The 26023-nt window shown below is 42.8% G+C and overlaps 1 protein-coding gene across 1 annotated transcript; it reads left to right on the forward strand.

Moving 5' to 3' along the window:
* The first annotated feature begins 1628 nt into the window (after positions 1–1628).
* LOC311238577 (uncharacterized protein) lies at positions 1629–25624 on the forward strand. The gene is made up of 13 exons (XM_084326679.1): positions 1629–1674; positions 6512–6601; positions 8933–8971; positions 13105–13149; positions 13495–13527; positions 14582–14614; positions 15539–15574; positions 19196–19243; positions 19625–19720; positions 21913–21954; positions 22168–22253; positions 22446–22532; positions 25512–25624. The coding sequence occupies exons 3-13, from the start codon at positions 8941–8943 to the stop codon at positions 25608–25610; spliced, it is 636 nt and encodes a 211-aa protein (XP_084182805.1). The 5' UTR covers positions 1629–1674; positions 6512–6601; positions 8933–8940; the 3' UTR covers positions 25611–25624.
* Positions 25625–26023: the final 399 nt, after the last annotated feature.

The raw sequence follows: 26023 nt of genomic DNA on the forward strand, positions 1-26023 counted from the left end.
ATAGCAATACTATAAAGTATAGATATAGCTGTCCAAAAGTACATCGGTTTGTTTACAAAGCTTTGTCCTCCAGCCACATATTAGACGGCGACGGCCGGTCCTCAATGTGTTACGGAAGTAGAGGCGTTGCCGTGCCTTCTTCACTACACTGTCAATGTGTGTGGTCCGTGTCAAGTCCTCGGATATGTGGGCTCCGATCCGAGGTACTTGAAACTGTTCACTCTCTCGACCGGTGCCCCATCGATGCTGAGGGGGGGGGGGGCTGTAGTTCTGTCTCTTGTGCTGAGCACTAATATTATTGTTCTATCATCATACATGGTCTAATAATCTGTGAATTAGTCTGAGCTGTCCATTCTTTACACGACAATGTTTTGTGTTTCCCCAAGGATTATCCTTTTCTTGCTATGTATTTCTAATCAGTCAGTATATTACTTGAGACGGTGATCTAAATGCCATACGATCTAAAACAGTCTCCTCTTTCACCTCAGTCATCTGTCTACATGAAGACCATATTAAACTGAGTCCCTGAGTGAGGTCACTGAGGGAGTGAAACCTATTTATACCACAACTTTATTGTCTTAATTAGTATAGTTTAATAGTTTATTATATAGATTATGAGTCAGAATCTCAGTGTGACACAACTGCTGTGATGTGTGGCAACAGTCTCCCAGGCTCACTACCACACTACCAAAGGGTTAACCCTTTCACTGCCACACTACAGACGGTTAACCCTTTCACTACCACACTACAGAAGGTTGACCTTTCACTACCACATTACAGAAGGTTAACCCTTTCAATACCACACTACAGACGGTAACCTTTCACTACCACACTACAGAAGGTTAACCCTTTCACTACCACACTACAGACGGTAACCTTTCATTACCACACTGTATATACTCTCTGTCAGGATCTATGGGTAACAGTACTGTATATTTGCATATCATATATGTCACAAATGTAACAGTACTATATAACTGTATGTCATGTATGTCCCTATGCCATAAATGTCATGATGTCATGTATGTTGTGTACAGTATGTCATAAATGTCACTATGAATTGAAAATGGGGGACCCTGATGTAAACAAGACGAACGTCTTTCTCTGGTCTGCATCCCCTTAACAATTGTGTGTATTGAGCCGTACTGTATTGTACCCATTCTGCAATCTGTTAAATAAAGTTTTCATTCATTAATTCATTCACTACATAAGGTTAACCATTTCACTACCACACTACAGACGGTTAACCCCTTCACTACCACACTACAGACGGTTAACCCCTTCACTACCACACTACAGACGGTTAACCCCTTCACTACCACACTACAGACGGTTAACCCCTTCACTACCACACTACAGAAGGTTGGTTAAAGGGTGAGGATGTCCAAAGTCTGCTAGTTCAGCCCTGGAGGCAGAAAGCAATACTCTGTGAAACATCATTTTTTTCCGCTCCGTTTCCTGCAGATGGTGGAACCACCCTGTTGAATACATGAGAAACACACACACACACACACACACACACACACACACACACACACACACACACACACACACACACACACACACTGCGCTGAGAGTGTGGTGATTTCTGTTCTGTCTCATTGACCTTTGACCTCCCAACAGGACTGAAAGACGGACCAGGAGAGGAGAGAGAAGCACCTATAGACGGAACAGGTCAGACGCACACACAGCACACATACACACAGCACTCACACAGCACACACACACACACACACACACACACACACACACACACACACAGCACAGCTAATTGTATGATCCAGTTATGGTGCTATATCTGATGTTCTGCAGACAAAAGCAGGTTGATACTGAGCCTGTCACCGGAGCAGCTCACGCCCACAGCACCGCCCTGGTGTCTCAGCCTGTAGACGCCCACAGCGGCGCCCTGGTGTCTCAGCCTGTAGACGCCCACAGCGGCGCCCTGGTGTCTCAGCCTGTAGACGCCCACAGCACCACCCCCTGGTGTCTCAGCCTGTAGACGCCCACAGCACCACCCTGGTGTCTCAGCCTGTAGACGCCCACAGCGGCGCCCTGGTGTCTCAGCCTGTAGACGCCCACAGCACCACCCCCTGGTGTCTCAGCCTGTAGACGCCCACAGCACCACCCCCTGGTGTCTCAGCCTGTAGACGCCCACAGCACCGCCCCCCTGGTGTCTCAGCCTGTAGACGCCCACAGCACCGCCCCCTGGTGTCTCAGCCTGTAGACGCCCACAGCACCGCCCTGGTGTCTCAGCCTGTAGACGCCCACAGCACCGCCCCCTGGTGTCTCAGCCTGTAGACGCCCACAGCACCGCCCCCCTGGTGTCTCAGCCTGTAGACGCCCACAGCACCGCCCCCTGGTGTCTCAGCCTGTAGACGCCCACAGCACCGCCCCCTGGTGTCTCAGCCTGTAGACGCCCACAGCACCGCCCCCTGGTGTCTCAGCCTGTAGACGCCCACAGCACCACCCTGGTGTCTCAGCCTGTAGACGCCCACAGCACCGCCCCCCTGGTGTCTCAGCCTGTAGACGCCCACAGCACCGCCCCCTGGTGTCTCAGCCTGTAGACGCCCACAGCACCACCCTGGTGTCTCAGCCTGTAGACGCCCACAGCACCGCCCCCCTGGTGTCTCAGCCTGTAGACGCCCACAGCACCACCCCCTGGTGTCTCAGCCTGTAGACGCCCACAGCACCGCCCCCTGGTGTCTCAGCCTGGAGACGCCCACAGCACCACCCTGGTGTCTCAGCCTGTAGACGCCCACAGCACCACCCCCCTGGTGTCTCAGCCTGTAGACGCCCACAGCACCACCCCCTGGTGTCTCAGCCTGTAGACGCCCACAGCACCGCCCCCCTGGTGTCTCAGCCTGTAGACGCCCACAGCACCCCCCTGGTGTCTCAGCCTGTAGACGCCCACAGCGCCGCCCCCCTGGTGTCTCAGCCTGTAGACGCCCACAGCACCGCCCCCTGGTGTCTCAGCCTGTAGACGCCCACAGCACCGCCCCCCTGGTGTCTCAGCCTGTAGACGCCCACAGCACCGCCCCCCTGGTGTCTCAGCCTGTAGACGCCCACAGCACCACCCCCCTGGTGTCTCAGCCTGTAGACGCCCACAGCACCACCCCCCTGGTGTCTCAGCCTGTAGACGCCCACAGCACCCCCCTGGTGTCTCAGCCTGTAGACGCCCACAGCACCGCCCCCTGGTGTCTCAGCCTGTAGACGCCCACAGCACCGCCCCCTGGTGTCTCAGCCTGTAGACGCCCACAGCACCGCCCCCTGGTGTCTCAGCCTGTAGACGCCCACAGCACCGCCCCCTGGTGTCTCAGCCTGTAGACGCCCACAGCACCGCCCTGGTGTCTCACCTGTAGACGCCACGTAGTACCTTTGTGGCTCTGCATGAACGTGTGATTTTACACTGTAGAGCTGTGACGACGACCCTGCACCGTCCAATGACACCATCTAGTCCCATATGTGTTTTTTAAAAGCTATCAAGGAGCAGAGATAATAATAAGGAAGTTCCATAAGCAGAGCCTCACAGATAAATACAATACAATGCAAGTCCCTTCTCTTAGTTAAAGAAGGCCAGCCCACAACGGTGAGTGGGACATGTATCTCCGGTGATAAAACGCAGTGCGCTGTGATACACGGCATGGAGGGGTTTCCAAGGCGACACAGTACCCCCCCCCCCCCGAAATCGCCCTTTTGCTTTTTTTTGTTGCTTTTTTCGACGATATTGAGATTTTGTTATATTTTGCTTCCATGTCTTTGTGTATACAGTAAGTAAAATGCATAAAAACTTGTTTTTGAGAAAACACCCTCAAAGTTCTGTATTGTAATTGTGATCTATGGACACAATAAGACAAAATGAAGTAAAATAAACAACTAATTGTCTGGACTAACAACAGAACTCTGAGGGCGTTTTCTCAAAAGCGAGTTTTTATGCATTTTTACTTAAACACGAAGACATGGAACTCCATGTCCCTAGTACCTACACACACCAAACTTTCCACATTTCTTCCCATCCATATCCTGCTTCTAAATACAGAAGGGTTTGTTGATATATCATTCATAGCCGGGTTTATAGTAAATGTTATACCAAAACTAGGTGAAAATTGATTTTATTTTGACAGTAGACAGTATTTCCTGATCTAGGGGCTGATAAGAGGACATTAGCCACAATCCCTTCTGGAAAAAGTTTCGTTTTGAATGTATCAACAAAATTAAACTAAGTTTTTGAATCTGGCATTACCCATGTCGGTGATTCGTGTCTTGGCGATATATGCAAATGTGCGCATATTTAATGAGGACGTGCCTCATTTGCATATATAAACATTATTTTTTGTTGCCTACCGGTATGTATTTTTGTGCCTATACTCTGTCTCGCCTTAAGGTGGAGGGAGAGGCGTGTACAGAATGTCACCATAGTCAAATACAGACACGATGGTTGACTACTGTACAATGGTCTCCCTACTGGCGGTAGAAAAGCATGATTTGTTTCTATTCAAGAATCCAATTAAACTTTTTAGAAAGATGTTCCACATGGGTGTTAAAAGATGTTCCACATGGGTGTTGAAAGATGTTCCACATGGGTGTTGAAAGATGTTCCACATGGGTGTTGAAAGATGTTCCACATGGGTGTTGAAAGATGTTCCACATGGGTGTTAAAAGATGTTCCACATGGGTGTTAAAAGATGTTCCACATGGGTGTTGAAAGATGTTCCACATGGGTGTTAAAAGATGTTCCACACGGGTGTTAAAAGATGTTCCACATGGGTGTTAAAAGATGTTCCACACGGGTGTTAAAAGATGTTCCACATGGGTGTTAAAAGAGCCTATTATCTAACCAAATCCCTAAGTGTTTATAAGAACTACAATTTCAATTTGTGAACCCTAATATGTGTAGGAATAATAATAATAATAATGATAATAAATGTGAAATGTGTGTTTACGTAGCTCAAAGTAGCTTTACACTAAAGGCCTCTACATGCTACAGCAACTTCAAAGCAACTTCAACACAACATCAGCGCGATTTCAGCGCGGTTGTTGTTTAGGGTCTTGTAGACTGTGTTGCGAGGAATCTGCGTACATGTCTCCAAAATCTAACCTAAACAACCGTTGCGTTGATATTGCGTAGCAGTGATTGGTTGGTTAGCGAATGGGGGCGGGGCTGTCATAGAATAATATAGGTATCGCAGAGAATACCATCCGCCATTGTTGTAGCCAGCCAGCGTTGATGCTAAATAATTAGCGTCACATAGCTGGCCTTTTTCTGAAAACCCAAGCACATATTGTTCCATAGCATACGCCTTCAGTTGATCATGACAAATCCTCTCTTACCTTGACGATAAAAAAGCCTCCATAATTTAGTAAATAAACCTGTAGCCAGCCAGCTAGCATTGGTGCTATACAAAATGCTATCCACATTAGCTGCATAGCTAACCAACTAAATACAATGGTATCCTGAGGTAACTTTAACGTTAAATACAACGTTTGCTAGTCGAAATGACTGGACACACACAGGGACAAGTTAAACATCAATCAATTAATTTATTCCAATAGGTAGTTTGAGCTGCATGTGAGCGAGCCGGTCTTTCTCTCCTCTCCATTGGAAACGAATGAAGTTACGTTAAAAAGCAAAGAACCGGCTGACAAAGGTTAAGCTGCTAGCAACAGACACTATAATACTTCCGGTCGGGGAATTTCAAAATAAAAGAGCGACGACTAAAAGCACCGGAAATACGTTTATTTTGTACATAATCTAACGTTAACACGAACCTAAACTAACTTTAGATTAGTTTAGGTTCGTGTAACGTTAGATATTGTAAAAAATAAACGTATTTACGGTGCTTTTAGACTCGCTCTTTTATTTTGAAACCCCCCGCCCGGAAGTAAAAATTATGCTTATTTTTCTGCTTTTATCAATGGGTTGGTTGAGAAGGGAAGCGTCATCTATCTAGGGAACCTAGCTACATACGGGGTACAATGTTACATAGGCTGCGCGTTGATTTTGCAGAAGCATAAAGGTAGAGTGTCTGCAACACCGTTGCTTTGTCGATGTTGTGTCGAAGTTGCTTTGAATTTGCTGTAGCATGCAGAGGCCTTAAGACGCAGTGGTAGTGAGACAGACGACAGACGAGCACAACACAAACGCACAAGGATGAATGGGACGGACCTATCTCAAACCCTGCCCTCTTTTCTTGATCCTCCAATCACAGCTGTCGCTTACCTCGGACTTCCTCGTACAAACAAAGTTTGTCCGAGGTAAGCGACAGCTGTGATTGGAGGATCAAGAAAAGGGGCAGGGTTTGAAATGGGTCTATTGTCTCAGAGAGACGACCCTCCAGCCGGCGACGTCCCTGGGAGGTCAAATCTGGGGCAGCTCCTTTTGGGAGAAAGTGCTTAGTTTCTCTATTACTCATTAACATAGAAATCACAGATATGTCATTCTGAAACAAAACTCTTCATTTGCTGAATATCTTCCTCTCTGAAGTGTAAATATATGTGTGTTCTGAAACTGCAGCAACCAATGAACATGCGTCTGAGGCTGAGACGGCCAATCGACAGTCTTCGGAACCAGAGGGGGAGGGACTAGCAGAGGAGACTGTCACAGGTGTGTGTGTGTGTGTGTGTGTGTGTGTGTGTGTGTGTGTGTGTGTGTGTGTGTGTGTGTGTGTGTGTGTGTGTGTGTGTGTGTGTGTGTGTGTGTGTGTGTGTGTGTGTGTGTGTGTGTGTGTGTGTGTGTGTGTGTGTGTGTGTGTGTGTGTGTGTGTGTGTGTGTGTGTGTGTGTGTGTCTGTGAGAGAGAGATATGACAGACATCTGTGGAATTAAATAATTATAATGATAATAAATACGGGCAGCCGGGTAGCACAGCGGACTAAGCGTCTGTCTACCACAGCAGAGACACTGGTATCGAATTCAGCTGTCAGCGTTGCCTCGGGCTTGGCCGGTCGTCATACTGGCTCGATTGGCAGAGTCAGCGGGAGGGAAGCTGGTGGGTGGTAATCTGGTCGTTGTAAACAGCGACTCCTACAGGTCGGTCAGGGCGCCTGCACAGCGAGGGAGGGAAATGGTGAAGGTAGTGTGACCTCCCACACGTTACACTTCACCAATGAGAGTCCTTGCTGCCAGGTGAAAAGAGGCTGCTGGCTGTCTCCTATGTATCGGAGGAAGCATCTGATAGACTTCAGGGCTCCCTAGACCGACCAGTGGGGGGCACATGCGCGCAACGACCAGGAAGGGAGGGGGGAATTGGCATAACGACTAAATTGGGATGGGAGGAAAATACAGAAAATAGGAGGAGAAAACGTGGATACAAAAAAATTATAATAAATACGACACTATTTGTATCATTAACAATTATGTTTTACATTTATAGTCATGACTCAACGAACCATGTCCGAAAATAAATAAATAAGCGGATTATTTATTAAATATTATATAATTTATTGTTGGTTTTATTTATTTATTACATTGCTTGCGCACATCTAAGAGCCAGTGTAGAAACGGCTTGATTGTATGTTACTACTGTACTTACATTTGCACTCTGGTTGTATACCAAACCTTTTTTCGTTGTATTGTACTTGTGCTGTATGATGACAATACATTTGAATCTAATCTAATAAAACTTTCGGAGATTATATTTATCTAAAAGATTATTATTATCATTTGGAGTCGCAAATCGCTGTCACGCTATGGAGCGTGTGTGTGCGTGTGTGTGTATACAGTATCAGCTGCTGCATCGTTAATGAACTATAGATTTATATGGAATTCGTTAATCTATTCTTAGTCTATTCCACTATATTGCGCGATTGGGTGAAGATACTGTACATACGGAGCGCGCGTGTGTGTGTGTAATGCTGATTCCTCATTGAGTCATGGCTATAAATGCTAAACGTAATTGTCGTATTTATCATCATTATAATTATTTAATTCCGATGATGTCTGTAGAATGGAAGCAATCTCACCAACTATTTATCCCAAATGAAGCATTTTACCAGTTCCATCACCTGTGCATTGTATGTTACTATTGCACTTTACTATTACATTTGCACTCTGGTTGGATGTTGTATTGTACTCGTGCTGTACGATGACGATACATTTTAATCTAATCGAATTGTGATCAGTCGCAAATCGGTTCCACGCTACCTGTTGAATACAAGGATCAGCACAGCAGAGATGCAACGGCAGACCCTCTCACTTCCATTTTGCACACGGCCCCGGCCTTATAAGGAGCTGGCTGGGCGTGTCTGTATGCAAATTCAGGGATACGGCCATAAGAATGAGCACAGCTGCGGCTGGGTGGCGAAGCGGAGATTGCGCTCGTCACCAATGCAAGAGACTCCGGTCTCGACTCCCCAAGTCAGCGTTCTCAATTGGAAAGTCGATGGGTGGTAATCTGGATGTTGTGGACAGCGACTCCTGAAGGTCGGTTGGGGGGGCGCCTGCACAGCAGAGACAGGAAGTATCGGGGGGGCAGCGTGAGCCTCCCACGCGTTACTCCTCGCCACTGAGAGTCTGCGCTGTCTGGTGAAAAGATGCGACAGGCTGCCTCCTCGTGTACCGGAGGGGACACGTGATGCAAGGCTTCTATCCTCACTACAGCCGACCAGTGGGAGGCATAGTCTAGCAACGTTCAAGACAGGGGAGGGGAGAATTGGAGCGGAGAATTGGCGATACGAAATTGGGATGGGAGAAAAATAGAAAAATAAGGAGAAAAAGTTAAAAAAAAAATTAAAATGAATGAGCACAGCTGCGAACATTTCCCCCCACTTTACGAAGACCGTTTCACGCGTTCAGGAATCCGGAGGAGGATTTCCGTAAATCTGTTGGTACGACATTTTTACCAAGATATTTACAAAGGGACTTACGAACACGTTGGAGAATGAGGACCATTGTTGTTAGTATATTATAGTATTACTGTTATCCTAATGTTTTCACAGAGATTGTCATGATGGCCGACAACAATGAGGATCATGATAGTGAGTTGATTACTGTCTGTCTGTCCGTGTGTCCTGTTTGCATGTCTGTCTGTTTGCATGTCTGTCTGTCTGCATGTCTGTCTGTCTGTCTGTCTGTCTGTCTGTCTGTCTGTCTGTCTGTCTGTCTGTCTGTCTGTCTGTCTGTCTGTCTGTCTGTGTCCTGTCTGCCTGCCTGCCCTATCCCTGCCTCTCTGTATTTCTGTTAGTCTATCTGTCTGTTGATCTGTCTGTCTGTTTATCCATCCATATATCTATCTATCTGTCTTTCTATCCTCTCCCTGCCTCCCTGCCTCTCTGTCACCCACTCAGACTCTCTTCATTATGACATCATACGTACAGTATGACGATGGGTGTAACACACAAATGTTCTCTTTTTCAATTGTATTAAATCAATATTCTGAATTCCCTGGTTGACTATTACGTTAGTTTCATGTCCTGCAGTTCTACCGTTGTTGTCATGTCTTCTGAGTTAGTCTGGGTCAATATCAGTCTGAGTGTGTAATGTCTAAATGATCATCTTTTCTACTGCAATGTTGTGCTATAAGTAGGGTTGGGCATCGATTCCGATTCTCCATATCAATTCCTGTTCTAAACGATTCTCGATTCCGATTCTTTGAGGTGCAGGTCAAAACAGGTCACAGCTTATTTCGCAGGAGATTTTTTATTTTTTTTTGTAAAATCTTAAAAAAAATTCATACTATTCACATTTTCAGTTGACTTGATATACAGTTTAATTTGGTTGCTGTACTGTAACTAGGGTATTAATTAACAAAGTAAAAAAAAAAAAAAATATTGGAAGTTAGGAACCGGTTCCTATTAGAACCGGTTTTCGGTGCCCAACCCTAGCTATAAGTAATTGCTGTGTGTATAGCTGGAAGCACTGGCCAAATACTGCTTATATATATATATAGACGTTTTCAACTGGACAACATAAATATTCTAAATTGACTACATTTGATTTCCTAGACCTTTTTAATGGAACAGCCTGTAATGCAGTTGATTTCCGGTTGCAGTGTTTGCTAATATCAATAACTGACACCTCTCAGAATGTTTATGTCGTCGAGGTGAAACTGACGCCATGTATGGAAGTCCTCTGCACTTATATTATTGCTCGTATCGTATGACATGAATGTAATACGTGTATCGTTGCTTTGCCTGCACCAGACTATGGATCTCAAGATGTGGAGTCTGAAATCCAAGGTTCGTCTGCTGCTGTGTGTTGGGCTGGAGCTGCATGTGACTTAGCAGCATGTGACTTAGCACCGTGTAGATATTAGCACCGTGTAGATATTAGCACCGTGTAGATATTAGCACCGTGTAGATATTAGCACCGTGTAGATATTAGCACCGTGTAGATATTAGCACCGTGTAGATATTAGCACCGTGTAGATATTAGCACCGTGTAGATATTAGCACCATGTAGATATTAGCAGCATGTAGATATTAGCAGCATGTAGATATTAGCAGCATGTAGATATTAGCACCATGTAGATATTAACAGCATGTAGATATTAGCACCATGTAGATATTAACAGCATGTAGATATTAGCACCATGTAGATATTAACAGCATGTAGATATTAGCACCATGTAGATATTAGCAGCATGTAGATATTAGCAGCATGTAGATATTAACATGTAGATATTAGCAGCATGTAGATATTAGCACCATGTAGATATTAACAGCATGTAGATATTAGCACCATGTAGATATTAACAGCATGTAGATATTAGCACCATGTAGATATTAGCAGCATGTAGATGGTAAATGGTGCATTTATGTAGAGCTTTTATAAATAGTAAATGGCTGCATTTATATAGAGCTTTTATAAATGGTGGTGCATTTATATAGAGCTTTTATAAATGGTGGTGCATTTATATAGAGCTTTTATAAATGGTGCATTTATATAGAGCTTTTATAAATGGTGGTGCATTTATATAGAGCTTTTATAAATGGTGGTGCATTTATATAGAGCTTTTATAAATGGTGGTGCATTTATATAGAGCTTTTATAAATGGTGGTGCATTTATATAGAGCTTTTATAAATGGTGGTGCATTTATATAGAGCTTTTATAAATGGTGGTGCATTTATATAGAGCTTTTATAAATGGTGGTGCATTTATATAGAGCTTTTATAAATGGTGGTGCATTTATATAGAGCTTTTATAAATGGTGGTGCATTTATATAGAGCTTTTATCCAAAGCGCTTTACAATTTGTTCCTCACACTTTACCCATTCACTCACACATTCACACACCGACGGCGGAGGCGACCATGCAAGGTGCCGACCTGCTCATCGGGAGCAGTTTTAGGGGTTAAGTGTCTTGCTCAAGGACACTTCGACACGCTGCCTGGGAGGAGTGGGAATTTAACCGGATTACCAGACGACTACTCTATCTAAGGGTGTAGATGTGTAGATGCTATAGCAGCATGTAGATGTGTAGATGCTTGAAATGAAACAAATCAACTTTCAGCTTTCATTTGAGGGTATATTCACATCCAAATCAGGTGTCCTGAATCCAAGTGAGCATGCATTTCACTCGCTGAAGACAAAACTGGTGCGTCTGGTGACGTCTATGGGTTCCAGAATCATTGACTGCAAACGATTTTTGCAACCAAGTATTAAAAGTTACAATTTGATTTATGATTGTCAGTTTGTCTGATTACTTTGGGGGGGGGGGGGGATGCACGTGTAGAAGCTGTTGTAATTCCTACACTGTTTACCTGATTTGGATGTAAATACCCTCAAATGAAAGCTGAACGTCTGCGCTGACTCATTCCAAGTCCATTGTGGTTTGTGTGTACAGAGCTAAAACTTTTACTATTTTGTCAAAATGGTCTACAAAGGACACGCCTGATATTTCTGTTCCACCATGACTTGGTTACAAGACTCTGTAATAAAACACCAATGTTTGACATTTTGGTTGATATATTTCTCATGTATCACCACGTAACTGTTGATACATGAGATACATTGATCATAACAACCGTGGATGGAGGGGGAAATGGACATTACATTCCATGACAGTTCTCTACTGGTATCAGCAGTATAAACTAGGGATGTTCGATATTGGCTTTTTTACCGATATCCGATATACCGATATTGTCCAACTCTTAATTTCCAATACCGATATTAACCGATACTGATATATGCAGGGTTTCTGCAGGGTTTCAGGTAATTAACATTACATATCTCTTGTTGTGGAATTAACACAACATTATGCATTACTTTTGACAATAAATAAAATAAGAATTTGTTCTTACTTGCTTGCCTGGGTAAATAAATATGAAAACCGATACCGATCATTTTCGATATTACATTTTAATGCCAATATCGGCCGATAATATCGGACATCCCTATAAACTCTACAGGACAGTTCTCTACTGGTATCAGCAGGTCATGGTGATGTATATACAGGTTGTATAGTCTGTAGTCCTGCCTCGTCCGCGGCTTCAACACATTCCACTTGACTGAACTGTGTTCTGGTTTAAATCTAACTAACTAACTTCTCTCTCTACTGACCTCCTGGCTCCTTCCTCACTGTTCTGTTCCTCATCCTCATCCAACTCTGAAATGTCTAATGACACTATAGTAAATGGTGCGTGTTGACATCTCTCTCTCTCTCTCTCTCTCTCTCTCTCTCTCTCTCTCTCTCTCTCTCTCTCTCTCTCTCTCTCTGTCTCTCTCTGTCTCTCTGTCTGTCTGTCTCTCTGTCTCTGTCTGTCTCTCTCTGTATCTGTCTCTCTGTCTGTCTCTCTGTCTCTCTCTCTGTCTCTGTCTTTCTCTCTCTCGCTGTCTCTCGCTGTCTCTTTCTGTCTCTGTCTCTCTCTCTCTCTCTGTCTCTCTCTCTCTCTGTCTCTCTCTGTCTCTGTCTTTCTCTCTCTCTCGCTGTCTCTCTATCTCTCTCTCTCTCCCTCTCTCTCTGTCTCTCTCTCTCTCTGTCTCTCTCTGTCTCTCTCTCTCTCTCTGTCTCTCTCTGTCTCTCTCTCTGTCTCTGTCTTTCTCTCTCTCTCGCTGTCTCTATCTCTGTATCTGTCTCTCCCTCTCTCTCTCTCTCTATCTCCCTCTCTCTCTGTCTCTCTCTCTCTGTCTCTGTCTCCCTCTCTCTCTCTCTGTCTCTCTCTCTCTCTAGCTGCGGTCCCTCTCTCACAGCTGGCAGAAGAGGACTTTGTCGCAGGTTGGTCAGAGAGATTCCTCAAGTTAGTGACTGAGAGTCAAAATTCAGTAGAATCAACTTTGCAACAATCTTTCATTTCAATGTAAAATCCATGGCTGAGACGAGATCATAATAACAAGGCTAATGCATGACTGGTCCAGTCAGTAGGATAGATCATCATCATCATCATCATCATCATCATCATCATCATCATCATCGTTGTCATCGCACTACTGAACTATTACATGTGTTTTTAATGAATGATTGAAATGTTATATATATCTTTTAGTAATCATAAGTAATCATAATATATGTGTTTTATCTGTATAAATAAAAGACAAATAAATAAAGAATATCTTGTTGTAGATGACCCTGGAGGTGACGGTGAACTCCCTGATGGTAGGAACCATTAATGAACCTGCTTTTACTGTCTGTCTCTCTCTCTCTCCCTTTCTCTCCCTCTCAGTTCCTCCCTCCCTCTCTCTTTTTCCTTCTCTCTCTCCCTCTCTCAATTCCTCTCTCGCTCTCCCTCTCAATTCCTCCCTCTCTCTCTCCCTCTCTTAATTCCGCCCTCCCCTTTTTCTCTCTCCCCTTCCCTTTCTCTCTCCCCTTCTCTTTCTCTTTCTCTCCCCTTCTCTTTCTATCTCCCCTTCTCTTTCTCTCTCCCCTTCTCTTTCTCTCTCCCCTTCTCTTTCTCTCTCCCCTTCTCTTTCTCTCTCCCCTCTTTCTCTCTCCCCTCCCTTTCTCTCTCACTCTCTCCCTTTCTCTCTCTCACTCTCTCCTTCTCTCTCCCTGTCTCCCCACTCTATCCAGCCATTCCTGCCTTTCTTTCTTCCTTTTTCTTTCTGTCTCTCCCTCTGTCTCTCTCTTTCTGTTGGTGGATGTCACATACTGGATGTTGATGTTGTCTTTTTTCTGTTGATGGATGTTATATACTGGATGTTGATGTTATATACTGGATGTTGATGTTATATACTGGATGTTGATGTTATATACTGGATGTTGATGTTATATACTGGATGTTGATGTTATATACTGGATGTTGATGTTATATACTGGATGTTGATGTTATATACTGGATGTTGATGTTATATACTGGATGTTGATGTTATATACTGGATGTTGATGTTATATACTGGATGGTGATGTTATATACTGGATGGTGATGTTATATACTGGATGTTGATGTTATATACTGGATGTTGATGTTATATACTGGATGTTGATGTTATATACTGGATGTTGATGTTATATACTGGATGTTGATGTTATATACTGGATGTTGATGTTATATACTGGATGTTGATGTTATATACTGGATGTTGATGTTATATACTGGATGTTGATGTTATATACTGGATGTTGATGTTATATACTGGATGTTGATGTTATATACTGGATGTTGATGTTATATACTGGATGTTGATGGTATCTTTTTTCTGTCTGTTCTCAGAGGAGGACTCTGTCAGAATAGACACCACAGGAGGTGAGAGACGTGTCTTCATACATCTAACCATGACACACGTGCAGGACCACATGCCTATGTAGATTGTAGGGGTGGGGGGAAATTCATACAGCAATATATTGTGATATTTTGCATGCCAATATTATATCAATACAGTGATGCCAAGTATCCATATAGAAAAACAAAAAGTATAATAATATAGAATACAAAATAGAAAATCTTGACTCCCATTTTACTGCAATAAAATGATTGGAACGCATTTCCGTGACGTAATTTGCAGTTGAAAAAAAGGTAATAAATCGCAATATATTTACATTTACATTTAGTCATTTAGCTGACGCTTTTATCCAAAGCGACTTACATGTTCTGTACGACAAGCCATCAGGAAGGGCACAACTCTATCAGCTGAGCAACAATGTTCAGTGTTGAGTGCTACAGTGTAGGTTAGTTTATTAGGTATTACAATATTGTGACTCTTATCGTGATAATATCATATCGTGGGGCCTCTCTGGTGATTCCCACCCCTAGCAGATTGTATTCATATTCATATTTTTAGATAAAGTATAACATAGATAAGAATAAACCTTTATATATTTATATAGCACTTTCCAAAACGGTTGTTACAATACATAAATAAATACATAAATATAATCAAAAGACTGTAATAATCCGCCCTTCACACAACATGACACAGATCACACAATACTTAATGGAAGCGAATGCTAAATGCAAAAGATAAGGAGATCTTAAAAATAAATGGTAGAATAGATCTATACACGAGTGTGTAACATTAACATTATTGCACATTCCATTCACAGTGTAGGATCAAGTAGTGTTTACAAATATAAATATATGCAGGTGACACTGGGTCACAGCTGCAGTTAGAGTGGCAACAGCAGCCGTTAAGTTAGTTTGATTGAAGCGGTTTTGTGTCTTTGTTTTCAGTGCTGATGTCAGAAGAAGCTGTGTCCGAAGAGACAGGTGAGTGAAACACAACCTTTAGTTCAACCAAAGATAATCTTAACAAAGCAAGATGACCGATGATTAAAAGCTCAGCCAATGGCATGAAAATGGAACAGTTCCTATCTCCTAAGTAGCAGTACTGTCTTATCTGTATGTCATGTATGTCATATATGTTATGATGAATTGAAAATGGGGGACCCTGATGTAAACAAGACGAAAGTCTTTCTCTGGTCTGCATCCCCTTAACAATTGTGTGTATTGAGCCGTACTGTATTGTACCCATTCTGCAATCTGTTAATAAACTTTTCAATCAATCAATCAATCAAGTGGGCGGGACTTTTACACAGGCACTATCGCTAACACTGAGATTGCTGGACGAGTCTCAAACAAACATGTTTTTCGCGGGATTAACTTGTACCTCAGAGTGGTCGTCTTATATATACTGACTGAGCTGGTCGCCTAAATATTAAAGGCAACCAACTTGTGTCTAGCCACGCCCAACTTGCGTCTAGCCACGCCCCCGCGGCGACGCGGCAGCAGAGCGGCAGCTCCGCTCTGCCGCGGAGCTCTGTCGCGGCAGCATTATGTAGCAGTAATCCCCCCTTTTTTAACATCGACAACTAGCTCAACTGGTAGGGATGCCTTGCTGTGGATTCTGCGGTCCGTTGGTGACAAGTTTTTTTTTTTTTTTTTTTAACATGCATTCTTTCGCCGGTTAAGTTTAGGCATGTTAACTTTAAGCATTGTTTCGGAGTTGGTTAAGGTTAGAAGGGTTAAGTTTAGGCGCTGTTAAGGAGCTGGTTAAGGTTAGAATTTGTCTTAGAGAATGGCAATATTCTTTCGGAGTTGGTTATGGTTAAGGTTAAGGTTAGGCATTGTTTCGGAGTTAAGGTTAAGGTTAGGCATTGTTTCGGAGTTGGTTAAGGTTAGAAGGGTTAAGTTTAGGCGCTGTTAAGGAGCTGGTTAAGGTTAGAGTTTGTCTTAGAGAATGGCAATAGACAGCCTATTTCCGCGCTGCAGCTCTCTCGCGCTGCCGCGGTCACATGGGCGTAGTGGCCAATCAGAGAAACGCTAAACACAAGTTGGTTGCCGAAAATATTCACGCAAGCTGGTCGTCTTATATAGCCTGACTGAACTGGTCGGGAGTTGCCTAGGTCCTTAACTACTTTCCCTTTACATGTTACCACTGGGTGATATCATCAGAGAACATAATGTAGGTCTCCACAGCTATGCAGATGATACACAACTGTACATATCTGCTGAACCTAATGATAAAGCAGCTATTAACTCCATTACCGACTGCTTATTGGCAATAAATAAATGGATGAGTAAAAACGTCCTGAAACTAAATGAGAACAAAACTAAAATTCTAATTATCAGCCCCAAAAAAAATATATATATATTTTTATTGTTTACTTTTTCTTATTGTTTACAGTCTAATTTTGCTATTATTATTACTATTATGTATTTATTTTTATTATCCTTTTGTTTAGTTTAGTTAGTTTAGGGAGGCAAGTTCACTAAGTATTTTTAAAAGTAAGCTAAAAACGTATCTTTTAATCTTGGCCTTTTAACACTTTCAGTGCTGGCCGTGTTTTCCTTTTTACCCCGTTGAATGCCACCATCCACGGCCAATGTTAACGTTAATATCGCCTAATCTATGTTTTAAATTATGCCCGTCGCTTATCAAAGACTCATTTTCCAGTCAACATTGGCAAGGCAGATTGTATTTTTATCGCTTCATTTCCGTTTGATAGCATTTTGAAAATCACCCGTTTTCTGGGGAAAAACAACCCATGCCTATGATAATCGCCTTTTACTGGAATATTCCAGAACGTTGTCATTTGTCTGCCTATTTATGAATCGTTTTCAAATAAACGCTAGATGATCGATAGTATGTGTTGTGCTGATAATCGCTGCTCTTATTTCCTCATGGCTTTTACAGTCAAAACATATCATATCACATATCACATAAACTCTTATATATCCGTGAAAACGAGTCTGATTATCCTAACACTGATAACATAGATTCCTTACCTGAGGTCAGATGGTATCCAAATGGTTTATTCCAATTTCCGATCGCCATTCGAAAAAATCGATAAATGTATTGATCCATCGTGTGTACAGTATAACACATGATCCGCGCGGCTCAGAGGCTCCAGAATGAACTCTGGTAGACCCAGGCTGCATCAGTGAGAAGTAAAATGTGGAGTCAGAAATCCGTTCTCACATTCACTTTCATTGAGTCCATTCCAAAAGGATGATTTACCATCTGGGAGACGATAGGGGGCGCTTTTTTCAGATCTGAGCGGCGGCGGTCCCTGGATCTCCAACGGTAGGCTCGCGTGATGCAATATGATTTCAGATCGCTAATAAAAAATTTAATAAAAAATACCAGAGAATACTCGTGACCGTGGCATTCAGCGGTCGGGGCGTAAACCCGAGAAAAGCCGTGAGTGGCACTCAAAGTGTTAATATGGATTTAACATTTGAATTAGTGCTGTCAATCGATTAAAATATTTAATCTGATTAATCACTAATTAATCACATATTTTTTACCTGTTCTAAATGTACCTTAAACGGATCTTTTTCAAGTTTTAATACTGTTATCAACATGAGAGTCAACAAATGCTTGCTTTATGCAGCCATTTAACCCTCATGCAGGGGTGTAGCTCCAGATTCTGGGCCCCATGAAAGAATGTATTTGTAGGCCCCCAGTGAATGCGAGCGCACGTAAGCGCGCAAGCGGAATTTTTTTTTGGCAATTTTTTTTTGATGAAAACGCATAATATGGTTTTTACCTATACATTCGGATCAGCAGTTCAGCACCTGCACTGTTGGTGGGTGAGCCTAGTAAAGGATGTCGCATTGCGTTCATCTTCAATGAATGGACCAATGCAATAGTCTACCAAAGCCCCCTCTCTCTCTCTATATATCTCACACACACACACACACACACACACACACACACACACACACACACACACACACACACACACACACACACTTCAGAAACAAACATAGTATCAATGAGAGCATCAATAATACACCTGAGTGATGTCTAGTAAAAAAGTTTAAAAAAAAAATAAAAAATTTGGGCCCCCCCCCCAGTGCTGGGCCCTTGGAATCATCCTAAGCTACCCCCCCCCCCCCCAGCTACGCCCCTGCCCTCATGCATTGCAAATTTGCATCAAATTTAAAAGAAATTGTCAGAAACAAACATAGTATCAATGACAGTATCAATAATACACCTGAGTGAAGTCTAGTAAAAAGAAATCTATAAATAAATAAAGAATAAAACATTTTAAAACCGTAATCTCACGATAAAAAAAATAGTGGCGTTAAAAGAATTGTGCTTGTGGACCCGGTGATCTTTGCCGAATGTCTTCCCCGGTCTATCTCCCATTCCTCCTCTCTCTCTCTCTCTCTCTCTCTCTCTCTCTCTCTCTCTCTCTCTCTCTACCGGACTGTCCGCTAGCAAAAATCAATAAAAACCTACAAAAACATAACTTGTCCAAAAGGACAAGTAACATTTAAAATAATTGTGCGTTAACTTTGACAGCCTTAGTTTTAATTGATTTCAGTAACTGAATTGTAACAGAAGTGTTGTGATTGATGTGAACTGTCCGTCTCTTCCAGTGGAGTCTGGACAGCAGCAGACCAGCTCCAAACGCACACAGCAGGAAGGTATGGAAGTCATGGCTTCTCTCTCTCTTTCTTCTTTCTTTCTTCACACAGCAAATTAAATCTTGAATCGTATGGTGACATCTACTCTCATCCTCTCCTCTCCTATTTTCTTCTCCTCTCCTCTCCTCTCCTCTCCTCTCCTCTCCTCTCCTCTCCTCTCCTCTCCTCTCCTCTCCTCTCCTCCCTCTCTTCTCCTCTCCTCTCCACCCTCCCTCTCCTCTCCTCTCCACCCTCCCCTCTCCTCTCCTCTCCTCTCCTCTCCTCTCCTCTCCTCTCCTCTCCTCTCCTCTCCTCTCCTCTCCTCTCCTCTCCTCTCCTCTCCACCCTCCCTCCCTCTCCTCTCCTCTCCTCTTCTCTTCTCTTCTCTTTTCCTCTCCTCAGAGATGGACTCTCCTGAGAGTCCTGAGGTGGAACCCTCCGTAGAACCAGAACCACAGACTGGGTCAGCTGGGTCAGAGACAACCCTTGGGTCAGAAGGTGAGAGAACACACACACAAACACCAAACTATTATTACGGTTAAAACTAATGGTCTAAGTCTATACAGTTCAGTCAAACTAATGGATCAGATCAATCCTCTATAGGACTGGTTCTCAAAATGTATTTGGGTCAACGCCCCCCTATCTGATGTCCATGTTCCTTAATACCCCCTTCAACTCCCAACGGGAATGTTATTTTTGGCTCTCAATTATGATTTTATTATTTATTTATGGTTTATCATGGGTATCTATGAAACTCTCAGTCAATAATGTTTTTATTTGGCTCAGTTTGTTGGGTCAATTAAGCCAATGTTGAATGTCAAACGAAGGCTTCTAACAATGGGACCCATTATAATTTCTTTGACCTGGATTCAGATTTTCATTGAACTCATTTGACTTTTTACTACCAAGTGTGTATAAATTAAAGTTTACAGAAAGTAAACATTTTCTTCCCTGCCACGCACTTTCAGCATCTTATACCATTCTCTGCCAGTACTGTAAGTCTATGGAGATGTTCACCTTCTTTGCAGGGCTATAACTTTTTAAATTGTATTGCTAAATTGACATTACTATGGCCCATTCAACATCGATTATCTATCGTTCAGGATGTAGGAACGTTTTACTTTTTCATTCACACATTTATACGAAAATACCATCTAGAATATAAATATGTTTTTATCGTTTTCTGCAGTCATTCCTAGAACGTGATATATAGGCACAAATGCATATATAGATGATCAAATGCCATTTGTTACCGATCCACGCTATATAAAAAATGTCAACTGTACATGGTCCTAAACGTTATGACTGATCATGCGCGGGTGAACGGAGGGGGGGGTCGTTTATAATTCCGTGATCGTCGTTAAATGCTTTATGTAGTATGGGTGATAGATAGATCAGAGCAGTTTGCATGGATAATAATAAACAAACAGGCTGAAAGTCACGGCAGCCTCCTCTTACCGTTGGGCGATGATACTGGAGCAAAAAGATCCCAGTTATTTGATGGGGGTCGAGTCGATCCATTTCCGGTTTGTATAATACTAATACACGCCCAAATCATGTCGATTATTGAGTTATGGCAGCGATCCATATCCACGGTGTGTGGCTAGAGTCCCGCGACGATATGCAAGGACCATTTAGGAGACGCACCGAGATCCAACCGGCCATTTCCGGTTTGGCAACTCGCCGATCATCCACCAGGGGGCAGTATTGAAGCGTTGCAGAGTTGTGCCGAGTCCCACTGCATCAGACAAGGCTCCGTGAGGGAAATATGAATACCATGGCGAAAATATGAAATATGATCACAATAACGTCGTACGCCGTGGATTGGCAGAATTTGCATGAACTTGAAACACATCGTACAACGTGATTGGCGGGGAAAGTGTTAAGAAGTGACACTTTCCCTGTTTCTGAAGTGGTGTTTTGGATTTTGGTTGTGCTCACTACATGTATTATTAAAACAATATGATATTAAAACAATGATAAATAACTTAAATAAACTAGTGGCCCCTTTGACTATCTCAACACCCCCCTTTCAACAATTCTGCACCCATCTTTATTCTTAAGTAGGATCATTAATAACTGACACCACAGCCTGTCCTCCTGGAGTCCACCACCAGATAGTATCTGAGACATTATAATAATAACACAGACCTCAGATCAGTGAGACGGAACACAAACTAAATGCTAAAACCTCAAACTATGTCCCCGGCCGCTTTATGGTGACTTTGACACGACCTTGATGTCCAAGCTGCGAGATATGTGGACTCACACACACGCGCGCGCGCGCACACATACATACACTGGCTAAAATTACCACAGTCCCTATATACACTGTTACACGCAACAGCTGCATACACTCAGAAACACACACATAGGTGGACGCACGCACCCACAGACAGAGACCAGTCAGTCACTGCAGAGTGCAGACCAGCCTGTCGGTGGCAGCAGAGAGTCGGTAGCAGAGAGTCACGCAGCAATGTGATGTTATTAACATTGTTAGAAGCCCATATAAATCATGAATCTAATTTCCCCAAAAGTTGGTGTGTTCCTTTAAGTCTCACACACTGTCTCTAGACATGAAGCAACATTCATTCCTCTGTGATGCAACTCTGTGGAAGGAATCTGAGCGGATACAACTCTCTTTCTGTCCAAGATTAAATGTCTTATATCATCATGTCTGTGTGTATTAGGAACAGCTGAGAGCCAAGCAGAAGACAAGCTGAAAGAAAAAGGTAATGGACTGATTCACACAGCAGTACAATTATTGACGTTTATTTTTTATTTGTATTCTTGAGTGGTTTGTAAACTGATCATTACGTTTTCAGTCTCCCTGATGGTACAACTTGGTGTTCTCTCTCTCTCTCTCTCTCTCTCTCTCTCTCTCTCTCTCTCTCTCTCTCTCTCTCTCTCTCTCTCTCTCTCTCTCTCTCTCTCTCTCTCTCCAGCCAAGAAGAAGAAACCTAAACTGTTCAATAAGTTAGATAAAAGCATCAAATCGGAGATCGACGCAGCAGAGAAGCTTCGTAAAAAGGTACAGACACACAGCCGGCAGGGCCCATATTTATAATATATATTTATACGATATTCATGCTACTGTCTGAGGCTTTGTATGTAAGAGGAACCACTCTGATTCTGTCAGCAGGGGGCGCTCATAGTGCAGCAAGTCTTTGACATCTATCTCTATCTCTCTATCTATCTATCTATTGCTTCTCTTCCTCCTCAGGGAAAGGTGGACGAGGCGTTGAAAGCCTTTGAGTCTCTGGTCCAACAATATCCCCAGAGTCCCCGTGCTCTGTACGGTAGAGCACAGGTATATACTACTGATACTATATTATATTACTATACTACATTATCCTCTGAGTCCCCGTGCTCTGTACGGTAGAGCACAGGTATATACTACTGATACTATATTATATTACTATACTACATTATCCTCTGAGTCCCCGTGCTCTGTACGGTAGAGCACAGGTATATACTGCTAATACTATATTATATTACTATACTACATTATCCTCTGAGTCCCCGTGCTCTGTACGGTAGAGCACAGGTATATACTGCTAATACTATATTATATTACTATACTACATTATCCTCTGAGTCCCCGTGCTCTGTACGGTAGAGCACAGGTATATACTGCTAATACTATATTATATTACTATACTACATTATCCTCTGAGTCCCCGTGCTCTGTACGGTAGAGCACAGGTATATACTGCTAATACTATATTATATTACTATACTACATTATCCTCTGAGTCCCCGTGCTCTGTACGGTAGAGCACAGGTATATACTGCTAATACTATATTATATTACTATACTACATTATCCTCTGAGTACCCGTGCTCTGTACGGTAGAGCACAGGTATATACTGCTAATACTATATTATATTACTATACTACATTATCCTCTGAGTCCCCGTGCTCTGTACGGTAGAGCACAGGTATATACTGCTAATACTATATTATATTACTATACTACATTATCCTCTGAGTACCCGTGCTCTGTACGGTAGAGCACAGGTATATACTGCTAATACTATATTATATTACTATACTACATTATCCTCTGAGTCCCCGTGCTCTGTACGGTAGAGCACAGGTATATACTGCTAATACTATATTATATTACTATACTACATTATCCTCTGAGTACCCGTGCTCTGTACGGTAGAGCACAGGTATATACTACTAATAGGGATGGGTACCTTTCACATTTGAACCGATACCGGTACCGGTACCTGTGAATCGATACCGGTACCCAACGGTACCTTTTTTCGGTACTTTAGTCTCAAGAAAGTTAATTTACCTACCTCAGTCGTGAAAAAAGAAATCCAAACTTCAAATAACTACAATTTCGACAGTTTTCGGCTTGTCATTGCTCCGACTGCTTTGTTGTTGAATCAAGTCAAATCCTAGGTAAGCATATATTGTGCGTGTGAACGTTGACATGAAAAGAAAAAAGTTTAAAAAAAAAATAAATAAATCCCCGGTATCTCACTTGATTCGATACTCGGTAGTACCGACGTGTTTCGGTTCGGTACCTCAAAAGTACCGAATTCGGTACCCATCCCTAACTACTAATAGTATATTACTATACTATTCTATATCAGACTATACTGTACTACAGGGGTCGGCAATTAAGTTTGGCCTCCATGTTTTTTTTTGTTTTTTCCAAGCCATTATAATATATTATGGCCAGAACCTAAAACAATGGCTGTTTAACTCTGTGACAGACCACCTTATAACTAAGACATACATTTGTGGCAGAGGCAGAAAACGGATCAAAATAAACAAGCTGCATAGGTGGCATAATAAAAAGAATTTAAAAAATCTACTTTTCATTATTATATATATAATAAATGTTTGCTCTGAACATTATACCTTTGTATAATATAAAGATAAAGTTTGAATGACTTGCTAAACTGGTGTTTTTATTTCACACCACACTGCTTGTTTTGCTATTTCAGCACCAGGCGCTGTCCAACGCAAGCGCTACATTGCACCTCGCTGCCTATACTGTAACCTGTTATTCACTCTCAACATGGATAAAACAAAGTATAATAATAAGCATTGTTTAGGTGGTGGTCGTTTCTCTGTTTGGACATTATAGCTTAAATATATAGCCAGTAGCCTATAGTCGGTCTGATATATATATATATATATATATATATATATATATATTAAAAAAATCATATTCTCAAAATAATCTGACGGGCCAGATATTATTGCTGGGGGGCCAATTTCGACCCGCGGGCCGCCTATTGCCGTCCACTGCTGTACAACATCACTATAATATACTATACTACATTATTCTCAGAGTCCCAGTGTGTTAGGTATGGGAGACCACAGGTATATACTTCTAATACAATACTCTATTATCCTTGTACATGTACATACTGTATACAAGTACAAGTACACTATACTTTATTACATGGCGTTTTAACATTCGCGAAAATGCTTGATTGTGATTGGCCAATAGCGCTCGGTTGCCCATAGCAGCGGTCAGTTATTTCTCGATAATTCACCGTTGCCAGGGGCAACCGAGCAATAATGACCGCTGTTCGCAGCTGGAGCAATCAAGCCCACTGACACACACTGCATCAGTGCAATCAGACACACCTGCCGGCTGCCGGCGATAATAATAATAACTTTATTTGGGCTGTCTTGTCGATGGTGTAAAATAATTAGGTATAGTAAGTTAGCCATGTAATAAGCGGGATAATGTATAGCTATACTCGTTCATTGTCGCAAAATAATTGACCTTCACTACGTTTAGAACACCTCGGCGAGGCGCCTCTCTATTCTAAACTCTGTGTCGGTCAATTATTTTGCGACAATGACCTCGTAGCTATACATATCCCTTACATAACAAACTGTTTTCTGTACATACTCTGAACAGATTTATCTGCTCTGTCACGTGCACATTTTGGTATATAATCTGAAAACATTGGGTGAATCCTGTGTGTGTGTGCGTGCGTGTGTGTGCGTGGTTGGTTGTGTGTGTGCGGGGTTGTGTGTGTGTATGTGTGCGTGTGTGTGTGTATGTGTGCATGTGTGTGCGTGTGTGTGCGTGGTTGTGTGTGTGTGCGTGTGTGTGTGTGCGTGTGTGTGTGCGTGGTTGTGTGTGCGTGTGTGGTGTGGTTGTGTGTGTGTGTGTGCGTGGTTGTGTGTGGTTGTGTGTGTGTGGTGTGGTTGTGTGTGCGTGGTTGTGTGTGTGTGGTTGTGTGTCTGTGGTGTGTGTGTGTGGTGTGGTTGTGTGTGTGTGTGTGCGTGTGTGTGTGTGTGCAGGCAGAAGATGACCAGGCAGAGAAGAGCCGTAGTAACGAGCTGCTCCAGAAAGCCATCAACACCTACAGGAGGCCGCTGAGCTTCCCGACGCGACCCTGACCTCATCAGAACCACTCTGAAGAGACGCGCTGACAGACAGCAGTTCTTAGGTAAGCTGACATGACCCCTGACCTCATCTAACCCTAACCCACCCCCCCTCACTGGGTAAGGGTGTGTGTGTGTAGATTCTCAAGATTTTCTGTTTGGTTTCTCCAGATAGCTACCCTGGCCAAATGGCAATGGTCATGTTTTCCACCTACAGTAAATAACATTCAAAGACTTGTCAAAACCAGTTCCTTTAACTCATTCAGCGCCATAAACTGTCCCCATCTCTACCGCTTCACGCCAGCTTAAAATGGTCATTTTCGCGGTGTTTCACGATGTTTGCAGAGCTATGTGTGTGTGTTCTGTATTATAGCTGTGGAGACAATGGTGTGGCTCATTTTTACCGACACTAATTGTAGTCCAACATG

Source organism: Notolepis coatsorum (assembly GCF_963971535.1).
Source record: "Notolepis coatsorum genome assembly, chromosome: 12".
NCBI classification, from domain to species: domain Eukaryota; kingdom Metazoa; phylum Chordata; class Actinopteri; order Aulopiformes; family Paralepididae; genus Notolepis; species Notolepis coatsorum.